We start from the raw sequence: 26,070 nt of genomic DNA on the forward strand, positions 1-26,070 counted from the left end.
TGGCTTTAAAAAATCGCATGCGCGTTATACATGGTAGCGCGCTATACATGGTAAAATACGGTAATAACCTATGAAATAGACAACATGTAGATATTATATAAGCTGAGATACATAAAATACCATTTAATTAAACAACACAATGCCAAAAAAATGGAGAATTACGGGTAATTTTACGTTATCGCCGTACACATTTTATCCGGTAACAATTTAATTTCAGTATAAGTATATTACCATTTATTGAACTGAATAACACAAATTGTCTAGAGGCATGTGATAATACTGTTTAAGGCCCTTGCAACACATCTGCACCACTAGCTCACTATACATGAATGCCATGTAAAAGTCGTGTTTTAATAAGAGCGCGAAACATAGTCGAGATCCACACAGGAAACGCGTGCGTGTTAATACTGGCCATGTGTCGCAACTAAATATAGACGTGCAACTCAGTACTTATGGAGGAAAAGTTACATCGGAATTAATTTACATTATAAAGATAGTATTGACCCATGGAAAAAACGTAAATTTACGTATACAAAAGTAAATTAATAGGCAAAGCAAAGGCAATAATTTAGCTGACTTGAAGAAAAAAAGTGAAGTGAAGTCGAATTTATAATCAATTTATTTATGTTGTTTAGTTAATTCATGTGACATGCCGTTTTATAACTTTTATAACTTGTACAACTTTATATTACTTTTGAAATTTCACTCAATTTCCAGACATAATAGCAAGAAAGTTACTGGCGTTATTGTCATTATAATACTCGCTTTATATATCGCCGCGAAATTTCTTTAATGAGGGGGCACTTCTCCGGGTCATCAATTCTTACAGGGGGGCAGTTCTCCGCCCAGTGAAAAATCTTTGGGGGGGCAGTTCTCAGGGGGGGGGGGGGCACTTCTCCTAGAGCCTAACTGCTCAAATATGTTCATCTACGTGTTGTCATCATTAAAACACAAATGAAAAAAGAGGGTCACCACACTTTTAACCGAGATTTTTTGTTTTAACTATCCCTACCGTCTACGCCAATTAAAAAAAAAAACATCATCAATTAGGCAAAACCCAAGTACCGGTACATAGATTGTAAGAACTATGCATAAACATTAGAAACATTAGACCTTAATCATTAATAACTTACATGTACTTGTTCACAGATTTCAGCTTGTTTTGGAGTTTGTGATTAAATGCTTTAAATTGATATATTTAAACGACATAACTAAAAAGCTCCAGTATAAAACAAGAATGAAATTAAAGAAATTTAAAAAAAGTATTAAAAAAAGATAACCCCACCTGGGATCGAACCACTGACAATTGAATTATGAACCAACTCAGTCAGTCATTTCTGATGATACTGATAACAAAAATATTGAGTTGTCATAATAGCATCATCGGTGTTGCTATACATATATTCTCAGTTAAATAAACTGCCGCAACACCCCTTAATCTAGAATAAACTGTCAAGACATAGATGCCATGAAGGTTACAATTTTTGTGTCATTTCAATGCAGATGATTTTTAACATTTAAACAAAATAAGATTTTAGTTGCTGGATGAAAGGCTTTCATTTGATATTTAAAGGCACAAACAAGTTATGTCTGATATAAACTCATCAGAACTTTACTTTTATATTATATTGAATCATTTGAAGCTATACACATGCACATTCAGTTGTAGAAGAATTGTAAAGATCATGTCTCAGGTATGGGTCAATACACTAATGACCTGAAAGCCTTCCCTTTGAATTTAATGGCAATGTGTTTGCGAATTTTTGAAACAGATTTTCTAGATAACCTTTATGACCTGTCTGTCCTTCTGTCTTTTAGTCCTCACCACTGTCTGTGTTTTAGTCCTTGACACTTTACAATTCCACGCAAGATCTCAGACACTTATAATGATTGGTCAGAATTTGACAAAACTTGGTATTGAGCATAACTTTTAGGTGGACATGCACCTTCTTGTCAGGTCGTTATTGTCCAAAACATTAGTTTCTCCATATTTTTTTTTAACTTACCTGATTGCTCAGGTGAGCTTTTGTGACCGGTCTTTGTCCGTCGTCTGTCGGTCCGTTCACATTTGTTCGTAAACACTCTAGAGGCCACATTTATTGTCCGATCTTCATGAAACTTGGTCAGAAGCTTTGTCCCAATGAAATCTCGGTCCAGTTCAGGGTTGGCATAAAACCCGGGTTTTCTAGTATTGACCCGCCCGGGCGGGTAATACTGGGAAAACCGGGGTTTTACTGGGCAATAGAAGGCAATAGTGGGCAATACTGGGTAATAAAGATATTGCAATATTGTATAACTTGTACCATAATAATGATTTTATACATATTAAAAGAACAGATCTATTAACAATTGTTAACTATTAGTAACATTGTCAACTTCTAATTTATGTGAAAACATATTCATAATTCCTTCTAATTTTCATGAAAATGGAAATTCTTTTTCTTTGTCTGTTTGGATGGGCATTATACTTGGTTATCGAAGATATTACACAATTATACAACAGCACAACTTGCATAATGATAATATTAATGATTTTAAATTAGTACATAACTGAAAATGACTATTTATTTTAGCAATTCTATTCTATTATTTACACTGTTAACTTCTACTTCATGTGTATGCATATTAAGAATTACTTTTTTTCTGCAAAAAAAAGTGCAATTCATTTTGTGTTTGTTTTGGATGGTTTGGATGGGCTTTACTGGGTAATAAAGATATTACACAATTTTATAACTTATATAATTATTAGTCTCTATAAAAACATATCCATTAATTATTAATAATTAGAAACTATTTGTTACATTTTAACCAACTACATCATGTGGAAAGTTTGGAATCCTAATAATACTTTCTTATTTTTACATAAATGAAGTTCAATTTAATGGTCTTATGGACAATACTGGGTATAACTTGGTATCTGTGTTTTATCTGATTTACATTTTATTAACTCACTTTATTTTTCTAAAAATATGATATGATATGTAACAGAATGGTATTTATGCAGGAAAAGGGAAATGGGTAGAGACATGAGGGATTAAACATGTAATATATATTTTTGTTATCATTCAAATAATTAAGTTGATCTTATGTTGCGTTTAGACTCATGCCCCAATTTAGTGTTTTAAATCATTGACACAGTATTGTGTCATCATTTATGAAACACAGTTTGTAAAACTAATAGTAACACTGGGCCACTTAGATAACATTGGACCTATTTGGGCCACATAAGGGCCCTATTAGGGCCAGACAAAGGCCCTCTAACTGTTTATTAGGGGCCATAAAAGATACACAGAATAGTGCCAATTAGGGCCCTCCCATAAACTGTGAAAACATGCTTTGATTGCTACAGTAAGTGACAGATTCCTTTTAATTGTGTTTCAATATAAAAAAGTATTTCTTCAATGATCCCTCATTATCAATTCTGACTTTAAAGTTTAATTATATTGTAATTAATAAAACAACAGTCACTTTGAAGTATGCAGTTAAATTTTATATATCATACAGTGACAATATGTTACTTCTATTTCAATATTATTGCCAGCAGCATTTGCTAACTCTTTTTTCTTTACAATAGAGGCTAGCAGAGAAGTAAGGATGATAAAAAACAATTACAACTGCATGTTTAATGAAGAAAAAATAGTATTGCCCAGTATTGCCCACTTTCAGAGTATTGCCCGGGGCGGAAAAAAAACGGGTTTTCCCATCGGGTTTTCCCCGGGGCGGGGTTTTCGTGCCAACCCTGGTCGAGTTCGAAACTGGGTCGTGCTGGGTCAAAAACTAGGTCAAAAAAAGAAAAAACTTGTAAATACTGTAGAAGTCACATTTCATGCGCAATCTTTATGTAATTCTGTCAAAATGTTTGTCTGAATGATATGTTGCTTGAGTTCAAAAGTGGTTCCGGTCCGTTGAAAAACATGGCCGCCAGTGGGCGGGGCAGTTTTCCTTATTTGGCTTTAGATAAACCTTGTAAACACTCCAGAAGTCACAATTTTTGCCCAATCATCATGAAATTTGGTCAAAACATTGGTTTTATTGATATCTCAGACGAGTTTGAAAATGGTCCAGATCGGTGAAAAAAATTGGCCGCCAGTGGGCGGGGCATTTTTCTCTATATGTATATATATATATATATATATATATATATACTGAAAACATGTGAACTAGAGCTGCAACGATTCGATCCGATTCATCGAAAATCGATTCGAAATGCTTCGATTCGATTACGATACCAAACCTACCAAATTCGATTCGATTCTTTAACATATATACATATATATACATAGATACGTAAAGCACGCTGTATTCTGACTATTGATACGGGAAGGTGAAGGTTTTATCTTTACCTGTAATTACGACCCGCGCGATTGGTTGCTTATTACTTTAGTCATCCAATCAATAAGCGCGTTACGGTCTACTTTCGGAAAAAGCGTCAAAATGGCTGAACAAGTTGTTGCCGACAAATTGAAATTATCAGATACGCATAAGAAGCTAAAATCAAAAGTGTGGCAGTATTTTGGGTTTCGGGATGGTAGCCCTACCGATAAAGCAAAGTGTAAACTGTGCTTCACGGATGTGGCGTACGCAAAGTCCGGCTTACTAATCTAATGCAACATGTCAAACGCAAACATAACGTTGATTTAGCAAGACTAAGAGGACACATAAGTGCAACTACTTAAGTCGCGAGCCAGAAAAGTAGTTCTATTTCTGTTGGAATTTTGTTAAGTTTATTAGAGAATGTGATTTGTCCTACAGGTAACAGGTGATGCTGTCATGTCACAATGGTAGACATGCTTATTGCGGTTTTGCGTAAAAGTATAATAGTGATAGTACTACCATTCAACTGATTCCAGATACGTTCTTATGTTGTTGTTTTTTTTATATATTATTGTGTAATCAACACAATCTTCTAGTCAGAAGTTTTTATATTAAAATTCCTAATTTGCTTTTCTTTTTTATGTGTTTTATTGAAATCACATTTGAACAGAAATGTTAATTTTGAGGCATAAGAGTGAATATATTATAAAACTAGGTTTGAAGATGAATCGAATCGAAAAAATCGGTATCGGAGTGTCTGAAATCGAAATCGAATCGAATCGAGCTGTTGGTGAATCGTTGCAGCTCTAATGTGAACACTCTAGAAGTCACATTTTTGGTCCAATCTTCATAAAATTTTGTCAGAACTTTTCTTTCCTAGATACGTGAGTTAAGTTTAAAAATGGTTCCGGTCCGTTGAAAAACATGGTTGCCAGAGGGACGGGGCATTTTCCTTATATTTATATATTAAAAAGGCTTGTAAACAATCATGAATTAAGGTCATGTAACATGCGAGGCAACTCTTCTACATATTGTATTTAAGTTTACAGTAGTTACTCCCCTTTGACTATTAATGTTTTCATAATAATACACTGTAGTGTTGTGTCTCATTTCTGTGTTAATTGTTATTTGAGGTTCGATGTTTTTTTAGCTCACCCTATTGCTCAGGTGAGCTTTTGTGACCGGTCTTTGTCCGTCGTCCGTCTGTCGTCCGTCCACATTTGTTCGTAAACACTCTAGAGGCCACATTTAATGTCCGATCTTCATGAAACTTGGTCAGAAGATTTGTCCCAATCATATCTTGATCGAGTTTGAAACTGGGTCATGCAGGGTCAAAAACTATATCACTAGATAAAAAAAAAGAAAAAAGAAAACCTTGTAAACACTGTAGAAGTCACATTTCATGCCCAATCTTCATGTAACTTTGTCAAAATGTTTGCCTTAATGATATGTTGGTTGAGTTCAAAAGTGGTTCGGGTCCGTTGAAAAACATGGCCGCCAGTGGGCGGGGCAGTTTTCCTTATTTGGCTATAGATAAACCTTGTAAACACTCTAGAAGTCACAATTTTTGCCCAATCATCATGAAAGTTGGTCAAAACATTGGTTTTATTGATATCTCGGACGAGTTCGAAAATGGTCATGATCGGTGAAAAAAAATGGCCGCCAGTGGGCGGGGCATTTTTCTCTATATGTATATAGTGAAAACATGTGAACACTCTAGAAGTCACATTTTTGGCCCAATTTTCATGAAATTCAGTCAAAATGTTTGCCTTAATGATATTTTGGTTGAGTTCAAAAGTGGTTTCGGTCCGTTGAAAAACATGGCTGCCAGTGGGCGGGGCAGTTTTCCTTATTTGGCTATAGAGAAACCTTGTAAACACTCTAGAAGTCACAATTTTTGCCCAATCATCATGAAAGTTGGTCAAAACATTGGTTTTATTGATATCTCAGACGAGATTGAAAATGGTCCAGATTGGTGAAAAAGCATGGTTGCCAGTGGGCGTGGCATTTTGCTCTATATGTATATAGTGAAAACATGTGAACACTCTAGAAGTCACATTTTTGGCCCAATTTTCATGAAATTTGGTCAGAGCATTTTGTTTCCTTGATACAAGAGCTGAGCGAAAATGGTTCCGGTCAGTTGAATAACATATTTTTACAAATTGACTTTATTGCATTTTTATACCTGTAAGGTTGTTTTACATCAATGCAAGAAACAGTTTTGCTTTATTCTTAAAGCAAATAGTGTATATGTCTTTAATGCAATATAGTCATATCTCATTTTGAAAATAAAAATTCCTGCAATACAATAGTAAGTCAACTTACTACATTATTGCACAGACATTTTATTGATTTTCATGGTATTTGTTTCTGCAATACAGTCTCAAGTCAACTCAATGTGATGTCGTAATGTTGATTACATCATCAGTTTATCTTGAAAAATGGTTTAAATGGTTTTGTACAACGTCTTGAGTTATTTTCAAACTCAAACAACTCATATTATACCTACAAGATCAGATTTGTTATGCACTTTTTTAAAACCATGCCAAAGGTAAGACTACTTAATTATTATGTTGCTGTTTTTTTAATTTAAGCATTCAATATATTACTTTTATATAAAATTAGATTATGAGATTTAAGCATAACTTAATCTGAATTTATTCATTGTGCAGGTAAACAAGCATTATGGTTCTTTTGCACATACAGGGGTTTTTCTGCCCATTTTGGGAAAAGGAGTCTGACCAAATTGGGAATTTTTTATCGACAAAAAGGTCCATTTTGGGAATTTTTGCTTCGATGAAACGGCTCATTTTGGGAAAACATTGTGAATTTATCATGCTTAAATAAGTCAGTGGTTTAACAAATAAATTTGCATTTATTTGGTATTTCGTCTTTATTATATAAACACATGCAATATTGGGCATGTTCAACGTTTATTCAAGTACTGCAATTTTGTCTTTCAGTCTGAGATAAGAACTGTACAGTCAAAAACTTATAGAGATATTTTGACCAAAACAAACACTGGTTAGTCACAAAAGTTACAGCATAATTTTTCTCTTTCTGTTTTTGAAAGCATCACACAGCTCCTCTAATGTTTAGTCATTCAGGTCTAGACCTTCAATGCAGGTACAAAGTGTAAGCATCAGATGAGTAAGTTTGGTTTGTGTGGTAATGGGGAGCACAGAGGGTTAATAATAATCATAAGTCATAAAACACTTCTTTCTCATAATCTAATTATCATACATGTAAGTCATAAGGCACTTCTTTATAAAAAAAATATTTTTTTTTTGAAATTGGGAATTTTTTATAATTTCGGTTTGGGATCGGGTCTGTTTGCTTTGGGAATGCCTCCGTTTTCCGGAGGTGCAGGCAGTGCTGAAAAACTTCTGACATATAACAATATTAATTGGTCACACAGGTATTCTGGAAATGTCCCAAACCACCACACGTAAGGCACGATATGTCCCACCGAGGATACTCGCCCTAATTGGAACCATATCTGCCTCACTTCAATCCCTAAGGATGGAAATTGGAACCTTGGTACCCAATATGGTAACCATTGTTTCGCCTGTTTCCGGCTCCGATTTCGCATCGGGAATAGGATCATGTTCATAGGCCGTCTGTTTCCGGTGTCCACGTGGACCGCCGCCACCTGCACCAAAGGGATACCTATCCTGGCGTCGGTTGTCATACCACCATTCCGGAAGTCCTCTTAGTAGGGCCTTCCACAGGGTACTCAGCGTAGGCTTCTTCATTTGGAGCGGCTGACCCAGTTGATCTAGCCAGAACTTCCAAAAGAGTTGACGATCGCTCCACAGCATCCAGCAGCTGCTACACCACCTGGGTCAATTTGTCTACCGCCAACCCACTGATCCCATATGGAGTGGGTGCCTTTTCACCTTGTGAACCCACCTCGGTTCTTCTTGCTCATCCTCTTGGAGTCGCAGCGCAAGCGGACTGAACATGGCTATATATTTTCATCCTGTGCATTGCATCCTCCATCGATGGGGATAGCTGCATGCTTACATGCTTGCCGACCTCCTTGTCAAGCAAACCCTGACAAAACTTCGTCACTTCCTGCTCAGCGGCCTATGTGTAGGGCAGATCACGAAACCCTGTGGTTGCCAGCGTCAGTGCCGATCTGACCAATCGTCTAGGGACTTGCCTACTTCCTGATAGGCAATATGGAAACGCCCTTGCGCAGTGGCGGGTAGCTCTCTGGTGCCAAAGCGCTCCTGCAGTTGCTGCATAAGCTCGGCGTAAGTTACTGTCCCTCTCCCTTTGGTGAGCAACGCGTAAAAGTAAACCGCCTTATTTGTGAGGCATCAGCCCAAACAGTCAGCCTATCACTTCCGACCAGCCATTAATCTCTGCGTACCCCTCAAATTTGCATTTTAATACAAACCAATTTCTCATCCGATCATATACTGTAAAACAAATGAATTTCGTGTGGTACGAATTTTCGTGGATTTCGTTGGTCCGCTGAACCACGAGGTCAAGTACCAACGATTATTTATACATTTTTAATCCGAAATCAGTCATTTCCGAATGTCTTTTCCGACAGTTTCTTTTGTTGGCTGAACTGTTCCCATTTTCAACCATTTTGAAAGAGACATTGTTTGATTGAATTATGCTAGTAAATGCAATATGTTATTTTCTTGATAAGTGTTTGGGTAATCATATTATTTAAAATCAATCACGGTATTTAAACTGTACATCAACCATTGTTCTCTTTTACGTGAAGGTGTCAAATAAACAGTTTGCAGATTTATCACATATGTCAATTAGTGCCAATTAAATTTGAAACAGAAACATGCGGTTTTCACGGGTGTATTTTGGGGACCTTACTACTCAATTGTTACAACTAGGGGACCGATTGTGCTGAGAATTGCAAATATTATCAAAACAACATTGATGGCAATTAGCGAGCGGGGACCCACAAGTGCGCCGCTTTATCTCTCTTATCAACAATTATTGGCAACATTTTCATGCTTCAGTGCACATTAACCTCAAGTCTTGCTGTCAACACAGATTAGCAGATTATGCTTCGTTATTACTCTGGTTGGTTTAAAAAAAGTTTAATTATTTTGAACGTCATTCTTCCCCAAAAATTTGGAATCCATGAAATTACGTGTCAACAAATTAGTTGTTTTTTATTAAACCACGAAATTTCATACCGACGAATTTCTATACGTTTACAGTAGCAGGCTTTTTAGCAGCCTGGTCAGAACATCCCGATCCCTCTGGGTGAGGGGGGTTACTTGGGACTGGAGGGTTACTCAGAACAGGAAGATCGTTGGGGACAGGGTAGGGGTGCGTCGCCTCCATGTGAGTTTCACTGGATATTTCCTGCACTTCGTGACCGTACACTGCGTTCTGGTGCGTACCTTACAGATGGGCCATAGAAGGAGCCGCTTAGGAAAAAGAAACAGGACTACATGGACTAGATAGTAGCTCTCTACCGGGCCTTTCCAGGGGCAAACCTAGCAACTTGAGCGGGACGAGGACGCTTGATGCGACATCAGCGACATCAAACGGTATCGGCATGCCCGTCACCACCACATGGTCCGCCTGAATCAACAGACCCTTGGGGAACAAAAGCTTTGCAAACTGCTATCATAGCTGGACAACTCCTGCTGGCTGTTACCAGTGGGATTCCGATAACTAGACACCTCACGGTTGGTTACAGCAGTGCTATCATAGCTGGACAACTCCTTCTGGCTGTTACCAGTGGGATTCCGATAACTAGACACCTCATGGTTGGTTACCTCGGTTCTATCATAGCTGGACAACTCCTGCTGGCTGTTACCAGTGGGATTCTGACAACTAGACACCTCTCTGTTGGTTACCGCAGTGCTATCATAGCTGGACAACTCCTGCTGGCTGTTACCAGTGGGATTCCGATAACTAGACACCTCTCTGTTGGTTACCGCAGTGCTATCATAGCTGGACAACTCCTGCTGGCTGTTACCAGTTGGATTCCAAAAACTAGACAACTCACAGTTGGTTACCACGGTGCTACCATAGCTGAACACTCCTACTAGCTGTTACCAGTGGGATTCCGATAACTAGACACCTCTCTGTTGGTTACCGCGGTGCTTCCATAGCTGGACAACTCCTGCTGGCTGTTACAAGTGAGATTCCAATAACTATACACCACTCTGTTGGTTACTGTGGTGCTTCCATAGCTTGACAACTCCTGCTGGCTGTAACCAGGGGATTCCGATACCTAGACACCTCTTGGTTGGTTACCGTGGTGCTTCCATAGCTGGACAACTCCTGCTGGCTGTTACCAGTGGGATTCCGATAACTAGACACCTCTCGGTTGGTTACCGTGGTGCTTCCATAGCTGGACAACTCCTACTGGCTGTTACCAGTGGGATTCGAATAACTAGACACCTCACGGTTGGTTACAGCTGTGCTATCATAGCTTGACAACTCCTGCTGGCTGTAACCAGTGGGATTCCGATAACTAGACACCTCACAGTTGGTTACCACTGTGCTATCATAGCTGGACAACTCTTGCTGGCTGTTACCAGTGGGATTCCGATAACTAGACACCTCACGGTTGGTTACCTTGGTGCTATCATAGCTGGACAACTCTTGCTGGCTGTTACCGGTGGGATTCCAATAACTAAACACCTCACGATTGGTTACCACGGTGCCATCATAGCTTGACAACTCCTGCTGGCTGTTACCAGTGGGATTCCGATAACTAGAACCTCACGGTTGGTTACCGCGGTGCTATCATAGCTGGACAACTCTTACTGGCTGTTACCAGTGGGATTCAAATAACAAGACACCTCTGTTGGTTTCGGCGGTGCTTCCATAGCTGGACAACTCCTGCTGGCTATAGCCAGGGATATTCTGATAACTAGACACCTCACAGTTGGTTACCGCGGTGCTTCCATAGCTGGACAACTCCTGCCGGCTGTTACCAGTGGGATTTTGATAACTAGACACCTCATGGTTGTTTACCGCGGTACTATCATAGCTGGACAACTCCTGCTGGCTGTTACCAGTGAAATTGATAACAAGACACCTCAAGGTTGGTTACCCTGGTGCTATCAACTGGATCTACGTGGCCGGCGGTGGGGATGACCTCACCACTCGTGTCCATTTAGCTGACTTCCTGATAAGTAGCCGCCCTGGGGCCTAATGCAGTCACCTCCTGGTCGGCCTTATGGTTGTCAAAATGTGTAATTGATAATTATCTGTTGTTACCCCACCAGTAACTCAAATAGGTCATATTTTAGCAATGCAATATCATACAGAATGATACTGACGTTAATGTATGAATAATACTAATTATTATTCATCAGTATGTTCTATGGCACAACAATAAACTAGAATACAATCATGAACTTGCATAAGTGCTGTTGATTTGTATGTACAGACCTGTCAACTATACTTGCTGTTAAGTTGTTTATGGACAAGAACAATGTCTCGGTATATAAATGCTACATACATTAGACATTATTATTCCACTTTGAATAATACTTTAAACATTGTTAAGAAATTTGTTTTATTGTTATTTCTTAATTATTGTTTAACTTGATCAGGTATTTTTGACATAGTAAAAAAATAGAGGTAGTTCTTACAGAATCTCTGAGAACTACATCAGTTAATAATTATATAAGATTAAAATGGAGTAATAAATGTTACATTTTCTAACATTAACAAAAAATGAAAAAATTATTATACAAAACAATTTGCCTGCTGTCAGTTACTATTGTTATTTTATCTGTTTAAGTTTTATCTAATGTGTGCACTGAATTATTGAAATTACTAGAAACTTATGATTTTATAATACAAAATGAAGCAAATCATGAAATATTTAAGAAATGAAATGTTTTTGCCTATCTATTAAGATAATAAGGTTAATGATAATCAATTTGCAGTATTTTCCATGTTTATGTACACTTTGATCAGCGAATTTGTATAAAAACATTGACAATACCATTAAACTTTGTTAAATTTATCACAATAAATGCCAAATATATGCAAATATGCAAATTTTTAGTGTAACATGTGTTGAAAAAGTAAAAAAAAATATAAAAAGTTCCCTTTTTAAGGATGTTAACGTTATTTCAATAACACTTACTTTTGTATTGCAGAGAAAAAACATATTGCTTACCATTAATATTTCCTGCAATACTGTAGTAAGTTGACTTACTACAGTATTGCAGGGAATTCAAAATCCCAAACATGTCCAATTTCAGCGCAAGAGTGTAGTAAGTCAATTAATTCTACAAAGTTATTATATTTTTTAAGAAATATTTTCTTGATTATATGAAATATGTTTGTTTCTCAATTCTTTAATAAAATGTGTTTTATTGTTAACATTAAGAGCTATGGAGAAAATGTGATGTTTTTGCTTCTCCTGTTAAATTTCAAAAAAGGCAGTTAAGACAGTCTTGCGGGCAGCCCTCGATATATATCTCAGATGAGTTCGCAAATGGTCCCGATCAGTCAAAAAACATGGTCTCCAGGGGGTGGGGCAGTTTTCCTTATGTGACTAGAGAGAAACCTTGTTTGCCTAATCATCGTGAAACTAATATAGTCAATACATTGGTTTTATTGATTTCTCGGACAATTTTACAAATGGCTAAGATCGGTGAAACACACTTTTTAGCTCACCTGATTGCTCAGGTGAGGTTTTAGGATTGGTCTTTGTCCGCCGTCCGTCCGTCCACATTTTGTTTGTAAACACTCTAGCATTCACATTTCTCAAGCATTCTTGATCAAAGTTGCTGAAAGATCTCAGTCAAGTTTGATAATGAGCAAAGTCACATAATAAATGCCATAATTATTGCCCTTAATTGTTCAAATTTTCATTATATTATACAAAATCCTTGAAAACACTCTAGAGGTCACACAATTTTGATTTAGAATTTATGAATCTTGATCATATTTATTTTTGTAAGCAAAGTTTATGTTTGGTTAAGGGTGGTCAACTCAAAATATAGGTAACCAGGTCAAATCTTACAAAAATAAAAACACTCCATGCGCCAGAGTTTGGGTTCATTAATGATGAAACTTGACCAGGATGTTTGTCTGGACAATATATAGGTAAAGTTTGACATTTGGTAAAGATTGAATGAACCGACTCCTCTCAGGTGAGCGAACTAGGGCCATCTTGGCCCTCTTGTTATAATTATAAGTTTAACTGTGTTTATATTTTGCTACAGCTGTTAATTACATTACCATAGTGTTGTAAAAATCTAATTATATTTTTTTGTAGGCATGAGCTAAAATGCAACTTAATATAACTTAGGGCTTTAAGCAAATATTTTTTACCCCCCCCCCCCCTTCCCCCCTCCCCCCCTCCCCTTGAAAAAGTGAAAAAGCCAGGTATATTACTTTGTAGTGCATGTCCCTATGATATCTAGAGAACGTTTTGACCGACAAACATATAAATGGTTTATGATGGCTATTATGGAGGAAACAATTTTTTTAAATCAATTTTAAGGTCAACAAGTCAAATGTTAATTTGACCAAGGATTGTCACTGTAAAATTGTGTTTCTGCACAATAGATAAGGAACACTTCGACCTATGGTCATCTTAATGTGTATGCTGGTTACTTGGTAGGAAAGAACGATGCCTATACTGATATTGAAGTTAAAAGGTCAAAATATCAAGGTAATCTTGGCATGTTACAAAAGCATTGTTTTAATACAATATGTAAAGGCTCAGGATTATATAAATAAGTGTTTTTGTTATGATTGATTAGGGATGAACCCTTATGATTTAATTGTTTTTCAAAGGTCAAGGGCACAGGAATGACTTCGCTGCAAGGTTGTGGCCCTTTATGTTTAACATCATTGTTTCTAAATTATTTCATCAGTATATTGTTGTTACAAAAAGGTACATGAATATAAGTGTGCTAAGTTTACATATGCATAGTTTACATACTAAGTACAATGTATTGATGTATATGTGGAAAGTGGAAATATCTTTGAAATTTCCCTTTAATATATGATGTGATTAGAACCTTTAAACTTTGAAAATAGAAGAACTCATGGTTGAACATGTAACATACATGTATGTAGATCGTATTTGTACAGGTTCAATTACAATGAAATATGAGTTGGTAACAAATGCATCAAAAAAGACCTGCTTGTATAATTTGTTATGAAATTAAAACCTACTTGCGATTTATCAGTTCCATTAGCATGATTAGTGGAAACAGCTTGAAAAATGATGGCTTAGGCCACGACTTTTATATTTCTTGGTTTACAAAACCGCCGACCCTAATTTTTGGAAAATGGGAAAAAAAATAAAATCGGAAAATCGTCTTTTTTTTAAATATTTTATTCCCGACCGCACTTCAAAATGAGCGAAATGAGAAAAAAACGATCCGGTTTGAGTACGGTTGCGAATAAAATCAAGTAAGTACAATCAACGATTGGTTCACATATATTGCAGAGATCGGGATATTTTTCAATGTGACACATTATGTACCAGTCCTTTTATGGGCACTTCTCAAAATTCATTTCGGGTAAAAATTACAGACAATAAGAAAATCAGCGTCAGTCAAATGTCGACCCCATCAAAATTTATTTCCGTGTCTGTGACGCAACTATATTGTTTAACATGTTAATTATATTAAACAAACCCGATAGTATTTGATAATAAGTATAAATAATCCAATAAAACACTGCCGTTATTTACGATATATGTGTTTAGGAATTTTGTAAACACGTCCGCCATAGTTTATAGGAACTGTACAGAAAGTTTGGAAATCGGAACAAATCGGTATATCTCGGAAAATCATTGATAAATGTATTTGTCGTTTCAATGCTTAGGGCCGAGTAATTTCGGCAAATCGGAACTCAACTTGTGTAAAACACTAGCTCAATTAACCGTTAAACTCCGCCTCCGTTCTCTGCAAAAGATCCGAAGGCGGAGCTATGCACGTGCTTTTATTAAATTGGAGGATTGCAATTGAGAAACAAACACACGATTGGTTCGGCATGTTGATTGCTAGACAAAGGAAGCCAATTTTTTCGGCGCGAAATTTGTCGCTTTATTGCTTCCGACAGAAAGCGGCTTTCCTTTGATGACGTCAAACTGTCAATTCACACAGACTGCACATTTTGGGAAGACTTTAACTGACTCCTTGTTTACAATTCCAGTAAAAAAAACACTTGCTAACATTAAACTTTGGATTAAATTATCAAAATAAAGCAAAAGCGAAGTTGACAAATATGATTAAATTAATTCGCGTCAGTTCAAATAAGACGTTTTGCGTTGTAAATCAACGAGTTTTCATGACAACAACAACTTTGACAAACACTACCGCGACGACGCATGGATCGATCTACCTCGATTTTTTTTCATGTACGATCTCATAAGACGAGTAAGAGCAAACACATACCGGGTAATTTGTGTATGAGTAGTTTATCTTATATAAGATTTATGCAACGGGCATCGCATTGCGTAATGGTGCGCATCCAATTATGGAAATGAAGCGCAGTTTTTCGTTTTAATGGGAGAAGAACGCATGTCATGTAATGGAGTGTTTAAAATTGCCTGATGTTACATAAGGTGCTGTTAGGACTCATTTCATTTGAAGATATAGATGTGTTTCATTGCATAATTTGATTTTTTGTCTCTGTGTTAAGGTTATAAAAGATATGTTGTCTTTGTTCTGATGTTATTAGCATTAACTTTTTTTTCCAATGATGTTTTTTTTTTTTTTTTTTTTCGACCGCCCGATGGACCATTTTCAAAATAATTTTTGTAAACCAATAAAAAAAAAAGTCGTGGCCTTATTGTGAAATCATTAATGGCTTGTTGTTAAAGCACACCTTCTCTGTTTGAACTGTTCTAGACCGCCATTACTTTCTTTTTGTGTTTAATTTTGTCATACATTAAGGTGGAGATCTCTCTATAGATTTTCAATGGCAGTCAGTATTGATTCTGTAGTACTATGATGCTTTATTTGCATAATTCCTGTAATCATGTTTGAGTTAGGTTGTCATTTCAGTGGGAAATAAGTTGTATTTTAAAACCTTTCTTTATTTCCTGTCTTATTTCAAATTGAAATTGACCAGGGAAGTCATTATATTAGCGATTTCCATAATTCTAGTCTGATTGTGGAGAAAGCTATTGATTTATTGATTTGGAATATCACACAGAGATGGCTATGATGGTAAATTTGATATTATTTATTGTTGTTATTGTAATATTTTTCTTATAATCTATGCTTTAATTGGTTGTTAGCTATTTACTGTTTTACAGTTTGAGCCAACTACTCACCCAAATGTCCACGTCTGTTTAATGCTTTAGTTATAAGGTTATCATGTAATTTATACAGGTATTTAAATGAAACTTCACATGTATGTTGTTGGTTATTATGTGAGATCACCAACCAAGTTTTGAAACTCTGACGTGCAATATAGCAAAATTATGCACCCTTTTTGTACTTAGAAATAGAAATTTGGTTATGGAAAATGTGCAAGTTCTCCATGTCACTGTTTGTATTCAACTAAAATTTCAAACATAAGTTTGTGGTCATAAGGTGAGGTGACAGACCATGTTCTATCATTTGCACCAGCAATTTAGCAGAAATATGCCCCGTTTTGTACTTAGAACTTTGGTTATGGCACTAGAAATGTAACATTTCCGTTTCACTGTTTCTATTACAGGTTTTCTATTGAAACTTCACATATGCATTTGGGGTCATTGTGTGAGGTCACTGGCTTAGTTGCAAACCAGGTCTGACCTGCACTTTAGCAGAATTTACATGCCCCTTTAAAAATATGCTTAATGTTATACATACATATACATATATATTGCATCGAAAGCCTAAGGCTTATTTCAAACACTCTTTAGTCTGCATTTTTTTAAATCTGATTTTGGGGAACAAGCCTGGCCTTTTTTTAGGGGAAAAAAATCGCGCAAAATAACGGATTTTGGTGAAAATAAGGAAAGTTTTAAATAATCGATTTAACTTCTTTCACTGTTATTAAAACAGTGTTTTAATAGTGTTTATCAAAACAATATTTTTCTATTTTCTACACTGGATCAGTTTAACTTATATAATTAAAGGTTTGTTTCCTGGGAATAAAACCAGTATACAAATGTTTTGCGTGCAGCTTCTCCATATCACTTTGTCTACTACAGATATTGAAATAAAACTTTATTGTTATGCTCCCGGTAGAGTGGCATATATAGCAGTTGAACTGTCCATCAGTCCGTCCGTCTATCAGTTAGTATGTCTGAAAACTTTAACATTTCCCATAACTTTTGCAATATTAAAGATAGCAACTTCATATTTGGCATGCATGTGTATCTCATGGAGCTGCACATTTTGAGTGGTGAAAGGTCAAGGTCATCCTTCAAGGTCAAAGGTCAAATATATGGCTTCAAAGCGGCGTAGTAGGGGGCATTGTGTTTCTGACAAACGCATCTCTTGTAACAACTATATGTTCCAAGTCTTTGTATACAGACTCTGAACAAGACCTATAAATTTGACCAGCCTTCTAGTATGATTTCAAAGAAGAAGAATTGTCTAGTCCGCTGTCTAATGTGTCTTGCAATATTCTTATCTTAATCATGTTTATGATAACTGGCCTATTTCAACTGTTATTTTTGCAAAATGAAGTTTTCAAGGTAAAATAATGTCAAATTAAAGAGCAGCTTTCAGAACTCATGTCTAATGGAATATTACATTAATTAAATATAATATATTTTTTTACTTTATATAAGCATTTGAATCAAATGCAATTTTGTGAACTGGATTATAATAATTATGTATGTTTTTTTTTATAGATAATTAGTGTAAAAGGGAGATGTTCACAGATTTGTGTATTTTATGATAAAAAATTTCATTGAAAATGTTTAATTACAAATCTATAATGTTTTGATAGTCTTAAATAATGGTAGAAACAAGAAAAAAATTAGAATAACAAATGTGGCCATCCTCAGGAAATTCAGTACCTCAGGAAGCAAAAGTTTATTCGCTACCACTGCGTCACAGTGGCTTAAGTTTTTTAGGCTTTAGCACATTGTAAAAACTTACAAATGCTTTTTTATTTTACCAATTGGGAATGTCTTTCAAGGTCGACAGACACAGTTACTTCATATTCGATATAATCAGCTATAGAGCCTCTTCTATTCCATAAATAAAGTTATGTTTACAACATTTTGCCGAGTCAGTGGTGTTATTTTGCTTGTTTAAACATAATGTTTACATTCTTCTTTGACAACTGTTGAGAAGTCCCTTAAATGATTACTGTCATAAATTTCATGTTTTATTATGAAGGTTTTTAACTTGAAAAATCTAATCAGTATGTTGTATGGTGTAAATGAAAAATGAGCCTGAGTTGAATCACAGCTCCCAACCTACAGGTAGTGAAAAATTGAAATACTTTTCATATTATGCCTGCATGGCAGGGGATAAACATCCATTATTTATATTTTGAAAGGAGATAACCAGTGGAATCTTTGGAAATAAACTGTATTGAAAATGAATGCTGTGATAAATTGTGTTAAACTTAAAGGTTTAGAACTGTAATACAACATTTTGATCATCTGTTCTTTTGTTGCATTTGTCATTTATTTTGGTATTCTGTATCAACAATCAAAGTTTAAGAAAAAATACCAAAAATAAAAAATTCTCAGCAATTCCAACTTGACAAATGACAACCCTATTTTTTTTCTGAATCATGAATTTAGAAATGTCTTTCTTTTGAACATGACTAATGATCAAGCAATTTGTATTGGGTATACCTCTATACAAAAATGCATTATATAATTATGCATTAATGATAGTCAATAAGGTTTAACAAGTAGAATGAAGAACATGTAATATGTAAGAACACAGGCATTTTAAAAGGCAGAAGGAAGATTCAAACTTTTGATTCAAAGCTCTCAACAAGGTCAACCTTGTTTTCAAAAATGAATAGAATTTTAGATGTCATAAATTTTAGGAGCATCTTTTTCATATACAACTATATACAACTATCATTTACTGCTTACAATTATCTATAATAACATAAAGTATGAAAGCAATTTTGCCCGCAGTAATTCATATTGCTCAGTTCATATTTCTCACCTCAAACACAAAGTGCAGAATAACCTTGTTTGTGTTTAGAATAGTTAAATTATTGTGCAAACATAGTTTTATGATTAACTTTTTTAAAATGAATGATTTCTAGTAAATATATAGCTTACAAACAATAATGTTAACACTGTACAAATAATAATGTTAACATGGTACCTGCTATGATCAGCAAGGCATTACAAGCCTAAACCTTGGTATTAAAATTATGTTTTCCTTAATGCATAAGACAGGTGAAGTTTAGACTGGGAAAAAGGACCTGTTTCACTTTAAAAAGTATAAATTTGATGTATGTATAAACAACAATTTAGTGTTTGGAATAATCTTAAATAATTATATAGCAAGAAAAAAAGGTTTGATAAAAATCTAAACCTGCGGCATGAACCAAAACTCTGAATTCTTGTTATCAAAACAAATTCTCTTCTTCTGCACCATATCAGAGTCTTTAGATATAGCTGTTTGCATGTTGGAAACATTCAGAGTGACTGTCATTTACCAAATGAGACAAAATAACTCAAAGCTCAATACAATAGCCTTAACGCATAACTATAAATGCAAAATTAATGTTTATTTATAAGGCAGTATGATGAAGAATAGGGTTTTCTTGCTTGCTAAATAAAAGTGTACACCAGTTAACAGCATAACATTAATATTACCTTTTGCAAAGAATTAATCGTTTGTAGACATTGATTACTAAAGCTGTATCTGCCATACTATGATTTTTATTAATAACAAAACACCATCATTGAAGCAGTTTGTTATTTTTTTATGGAGACTGATACCAAATACAGAGCATTCTTTCAAACTTAAGTTGTTTTTATTGTTTTGATATTGATAAATTGATGCATTTGCTATAAAATTCTACTTTCTTCAAAGGTTTTCCTATTCAGTTAACAACCATGTTTTCTGACTGAATATATTATTCTATCTGTTGTATGTGTGTTCCAAAGTCAAACCCTTTTTTCCATTAAGATGTATTTTCATGCCACAACCAATCTTAATTAAACTAATAGGAACTTTTTGCAACTGGACACAAAACTAACTTCAAAATATTACAATTACCGTTTATATGAGCCGCTCTATGGCTAACTGGGGCTTAAGGCATGTGAGTAAAGTGTGGTTCCAGATTAGCGTGTGCAAGTTTTTCCAGAGTGAGCCTCATTTTCTAAGGTCTGAAGTGTTTTCTAACTGTCTGTAATCACTGTTCTGATGGTGTTTTACTTTCAGAACTTCACAGTTCAGCTGTTGGAGTGTGAGGATGTACAGAGCCTGGGGGCTGTCGTGAAGACCTGCCTCCACAATGTCGTCAACAACATAGTATGTCTGCAGCTTGTTGTCTCCTTCTGCTGTCTCAGAGTGTCATAACTCTTTGCATTATTTATTTTAATGCTTTTTTTTGTGAAGTGAATAAATTATTTTAGTTTGTGCATGCTCCTTAATATGTGTGTGTTTTGGTTTGAGGTTCTTTTAAGGCTTTTACTATATTGTGTAAATTATTTTATTATACAGTTTGAAATTACAAACTGACAGATTTTGTGTGTGAAATGTTAGCCTGTTATCAAGAATGCCACAACTTTAATACCATGGTACATGCTTTTCAACATTTTTATACCCCCTAGTGTTTTTCCCCAGGAGGGCAAAGGGGCATGGCGCATTACTTTCAAAAAGGGCATTTTAGCGCGCAGTTTAGGCAAAAAAGGGCAAAAACGTTTCCTGAATAACTGAATTACGGTAATCGTATCAGAAGCAGTTGTGGAAAAAATAACATATAAACAAGCACATTTAATGTTAATGAATGTATTTAACTTACTATGATTTATATTAATATATTTACCTTGCAATGTACATTTAAGTTCCATGCTGTTTCAATAAACTGTACAGCACGACAAACATAATAAAGCAATATATGCATATGAATCTGATTATACACAGATCCACTAACATATAAATGAAACCGTGTTTGTCTTATTCCATTTTCTAACAATAATCTTGACAGATGTTTGAAATAACATTGCGAGTAAATTGATCGCTAACAATATGCAAACACTCGTTTCCGTGACACACATCCACCGAGTAGATTACAAATAAATAAATAATGTTGTTGCTATCTAAAACATTTTTATGCATCGTTGATTATCACAGACATTTCATTAATTCCTTCTTAATGTATAATCTCGATCGTTAATTCGATCGTTTACGACGTTATTTGCCATTTTTGCCGAGTCACAATTTAATTCTGTATAGTCCGCCATGTTGATAAAATGTCAAATGATGTAGCGACAGGTGCGCATAGCAACGTTAAATCGTATATGCGATTCGCATTTTGTTAAATTAGTATACGTCTCAGTAATTATTTGAATAATAATTATCTTAAAGACGAAAACGATAAAGAATAAATTTGTTTGTGATTTTAAATGTAATTATGCGTAAAATATATGTTTTGATATAAAACTGAATAATGCATGCAATGAACAATTGCCACAAGAATAACATCGAGTTTTAAATCAAAAGTCTCCGTAATGATTTTATCGTGGAGGAGTACACATTGCCGACCGAAAAGTGCGCTTGGTATAACATAGCCTCCGGCATTATCGACTGATACTGACACGGGGTTATTCACGCATGACTAATTCACAGCTTTTGAGCAGTCAGTAAGACCTACCTATAAATCGAGCACTGTAATAGATTAAATCTGCTCAATTAATAGTCGATTAGACGTTGACGTCTCTCGAGTAAATCAAGCACAGTCGGAGCGTCACAGACAATCAAGGAAGCTGATTTTGCGGACCAAGTTAGATCGTAAGGCAATAAAGATGTTATCGATAAGGGCGCGTGGCGAAATTTGCCTTTGAAAAGAAGGGCGCGTGGCGAAATTTGCCTTTTAAAAAGGCAGAGTGGCGATCAGGGAGGGCGGCGTGGCTTTTCGCCACGCTAAAATGGCCTGGGAAAAACACTACCCCCATTACCATTGGTAATGGGGGCTATATAGGAGTCACTTTGTCGGTCGGTCTGTCTGTCTGTCTGTTGGACAGTCTGTCCCAAAAATTTCATCCGATCTTCACCAAACTTGGTCAGAAGTTGTATGTACATGATGTCTAGGTCAAGTTTGAATATGGGTCATGCCGGTTCAAAAACTAGGTCACTGGGTCACTTAGTGCGTTTTAAACTGAAAGTTTGTCCAGACCATAACTATGTTATTTATCGTCACACTTGGAGTTTAAAGGTCAAATGCTTGTCCCGGCCATAAGTATGTAAATTATTGTGAGATTTTAAAATCTTTCGGCACATTTGTTCACCATCATTGGACGGTGTGTCGGGTGAAAGTATTACGTCGATATCTCCAAGGTCACGGTCACACTTTGAGTTCAAAGGTCAAAAATGGCCATTAATAAGCTTGTCCGGGCCATAACTATGTCGTTCTTTGTCAGATTTTAAAATCATTTGGCACATTTGTTCAACATCATTGGACGGTGTGGCGCGCGAAAGAATAACAATGATATCTCTAAGGTCAAGGTCACACTTGGAGTTCAAATGTCAAATGCTTGTCCGGGCCATAAGTATGTTAATTATTGTGAGATTTTAAAGTCATTGGGCACATTTGTTCTCCATCAATATTGGACGGTGTGTTGCGCAAAAGAATAACGTCGATATCTCCAAGGTCAAGGGCACACTTTGAGTTCAAAGGTCAAACATGGCCATTAATGAGCTTGTCCAGGCCATAACTATGTCGTTCATTGTCAGATTTTAAATTCATTTGGCACATTTGTTCACCATCATTGGATGGTATGTCGCAGGAAAGAATTACGTCGATATCTCCAAGGGTAAGATCACACTTGGAGTTCAAAGGTCAAAAATGGCCATAAATGAGCTTGTCCGGGCCATAACTATTTCGTTTATTGTGAGATTTTCAAATCATTTTGTTCTTTTGTTCACCATCATTGGATGGTGTGTCACACGAAAGAATTACGTCGATATCTCTAAGGTCAAGGTCACACTTTTAGTTCAAATGTCAAAAATGGCAATAAATGATCTTGTCCAGGCCATAACTATGTCATTCATTATGAGATTGTAAAATGACTCGGTACATTAATTTTGTTCACAGTCATTGGACGGTGTGTCATGTAGAAGAATTCAAGAGTTCAAAGGTCAAAATGGCCATAAATGATAATGGCATAAAGATTCTTAAAAATCGCCATAAATTAGATTCTCTTGTTTTTTGAAGACAGCATGCAAAATAGTCTGTGTCAATGCGACACGTGGGGGTATACGTCACGTCTGCGACAAAGCTCTAGTTAAACCAATTCCATCACTATTGTCAATGTAAATAAACAATTATATAATCTGCAACATACACTTTCATTGCATTGTGTATATTACAGGCGAGTGGTGCTCTGTTCTACTGGGAGGAGGCAGGGAGGACTCTATATACGTCTGATGTTACTGGCACCCATGTGTGCAGCCCATGTCCAGAGTGTATCAGGTGAGTAGGACCCCATTGGATTCAGATTTTACACTCTCAATGATTGTTTTTGACAATCATTTGTTCTGTAGCATGCTTTTCAAAAGTATTTAAGTCATATAACAGCGGTTATTTAAGCAACTCAAACTTTTTCTGCTCTAGCTTGTTCACCAGTTATAAGTGCTCATATTTATGCCTGTAACTGACTACTGCCCTATTTCAATCAGAGGTAAGGGGTGACTGAATACAGTATTTTGTGACGAAAACACCATACAAAATATTTTGTCAGCTGGGTAATGAACACGCCATCCTCAGCTTTATTGTCCGTAGAATTCAAAAAGATAAATCAAAGAATCTCGCATTATGTCACAGTAACAAAAACATTAGATCATGTTTTTGGCATTGATTGTGTGTCAAACTAGAAGCAATAATATTACATAATTATGTTAACCCATTTATGCCTAGCATCTAGAAAAAAGGGCCTTGGCAAACAGCGTAGACCCAGATGAGACGCTGCATGATGCGGCTTCTCATCAGGGTCTGCGCTGTTTGCTTAAAGGAATGTCTGTAAGAAATATTCTTAATATAGAAATAAATATACTAGACATCCCTAATCTTGGAAATAAATTGATCCAATTTAGAAGGATGGGAGAGTCCACTAGGCATTAAAAGGTTAAGTATCCATAATAGAAATAAATGCTAATCCTTGTTTTGCTAGACGAGCACCTGTTTTCTGCATTGTTTTATGTCAGCCATAAAATTGTTTCATGCCACAGTGTGGTGTAGCACAACTGTGGTGTGCCACAATGCATGGCACTCCACAAAAAATAACAGTGGCAAGTGACAATAGCTTGTGCACATTCATTAATGGACTCCAACTGTTGTTTGTAGGTGTAACTTAACTTTGTACAGTAGAATTGCAATAACTCGAGCTGGCGATTTCTCGAAAACTGGCGATTGCTTGAGCATTAAAGAAAGTCCCTAGCACTTTCCTTTAATGTCTATTACCCGCGATAATTCAAACATGCGATTTTCGATAACTCGAGGTCGTGTGCCGGTCCCTGAAAGGCATTTCACACCTAATTAACTGGCAATTATTCGAGGACGCTTTCTCGTCTAGTCGGTGCTAAAATATTCGAGTTGTGAAAACAGCGCAATCAAGCACACAAAAGACGCTCGATTAGGTGTGAAGTTAGTTGCAGTTTGAGAAACACTGCAAATTGTCATCCTTTGAGAAGCAGATCAAAGCTACACAGTTTTAATGATAATTAAATAATTACCAGCAATCGATAATTATCGCGAAACGTCTTCCGCCATCAGTTCCGGGAAGCTAATGGGTTGCGACAATCTTCAATCCTTGACTTTGCGCAACACAAGTCTGACTAATGTACATAAAATGCAAAGTGTGTAGTGATTATGTTGTTTTTAGTGTGTGTTTTTATCATGCGCATGTACGTACCTTGTGTGCTTTAATAAAAATAATTATGCTACATGTACAGTGAATATTGATGAGATATTTGTGATTATATATATGTTTTGTGTGTATGTTGAAATAATTAAATGAATTTACGATCATCTCAATTGTTTTGTTTATTATACTGTAATCTTAAGCGATTTTTACAAAGCCTTTTCTTTCTCAAGCACCGCCTTAAATGTAAATAAAGCGTTTTCGGTCAGAATGTAGCATTATCAACCGAGACAGTGAAAACAAATAATACCATGGATTACTCGAAACCTGCGATTACTCGAGCATCGATGTCGGTCCCGTGCTTCCTCGAGTTATCGCAGTTTTACTGTAGTAGAGTTGTAAATAGATGCCATTATTTGTACAGGGATGCTCTTATTTAATATCTGAATACTATAAATATATTTGTATAGATTGACATCAATGACTCACTCATGATATAAATTTGACAGAAATGTTTATCTTGGCAACATTTAGGCTTAATTTTAATCTGGTTAATCTAGCAATTATTTACACCATCTGAAGAGTTATAAATAGCTGGAAAGTATAATTAGACGCTCTTGAGCTCTTGAAATCGACTTATAAGAATGTGCTAAAATGAATCACAGAGGGAGGTTGGAACTTTAATGATGTTTCAACATGTTATTTCTGGTTGGTCTATTTTTCTTTTTTCCTGAATTTCAAATGTTACATTTGAGTTGTATTTCCAATCTGTGACATTGCGGCTTTAATTTATCAACACATATTTGATTTATATAACA

The 26,070-nt window shown here is 35.8% G+C and overlaps 1 protein-coding gene across 8 annotated transcripts in view; it reads left to right on the top strand.

Annotated features, from left to right (window-relative positions):
• LOC127876683 (cGMP-dependent 3',5'-cyclic phosphodiesterase-like) overlaps positions 1-26,070 on the top strand; it is a 245,295-nt gene that overhangs the window by 65,989 nt on the left and 153,236 nt on the right. For all 8 annotated transcript variants that reach the window (XM_052422071.1, XM_052422073.1, XM_052422072.1 and 5 more), the window contains exons 2-3: positions 20,613-20,702; positions 23,765-23,865. In XM_052422071.1, the coding sequence (XP_052278031.1) occupies positions 20,613-20,702; positions 23,765-23,865 (191 nt within the window). The remainder of the gene's footprint in view (positions 1-20,612; positions 20,703-23,764; positions 23,866-26,070) is intronic.

The sequence above is a fragment of the Dreissena polymorpha genome, chromosome 4 (genome assembly GCF_020536995.1).
Source record: "Dreissena polymorpha isolate Duluth1 chromosome 4, UMN_Dpol_1.0, whole genome shotgun sequence".
Taxonomy (NCBI): domain Eukaryota; kingdom Metazoa; phylum Mollusca; class Bivalvia; order Myida; family Dreissenidae; genus Dreissena; species Dreissena polymorpha.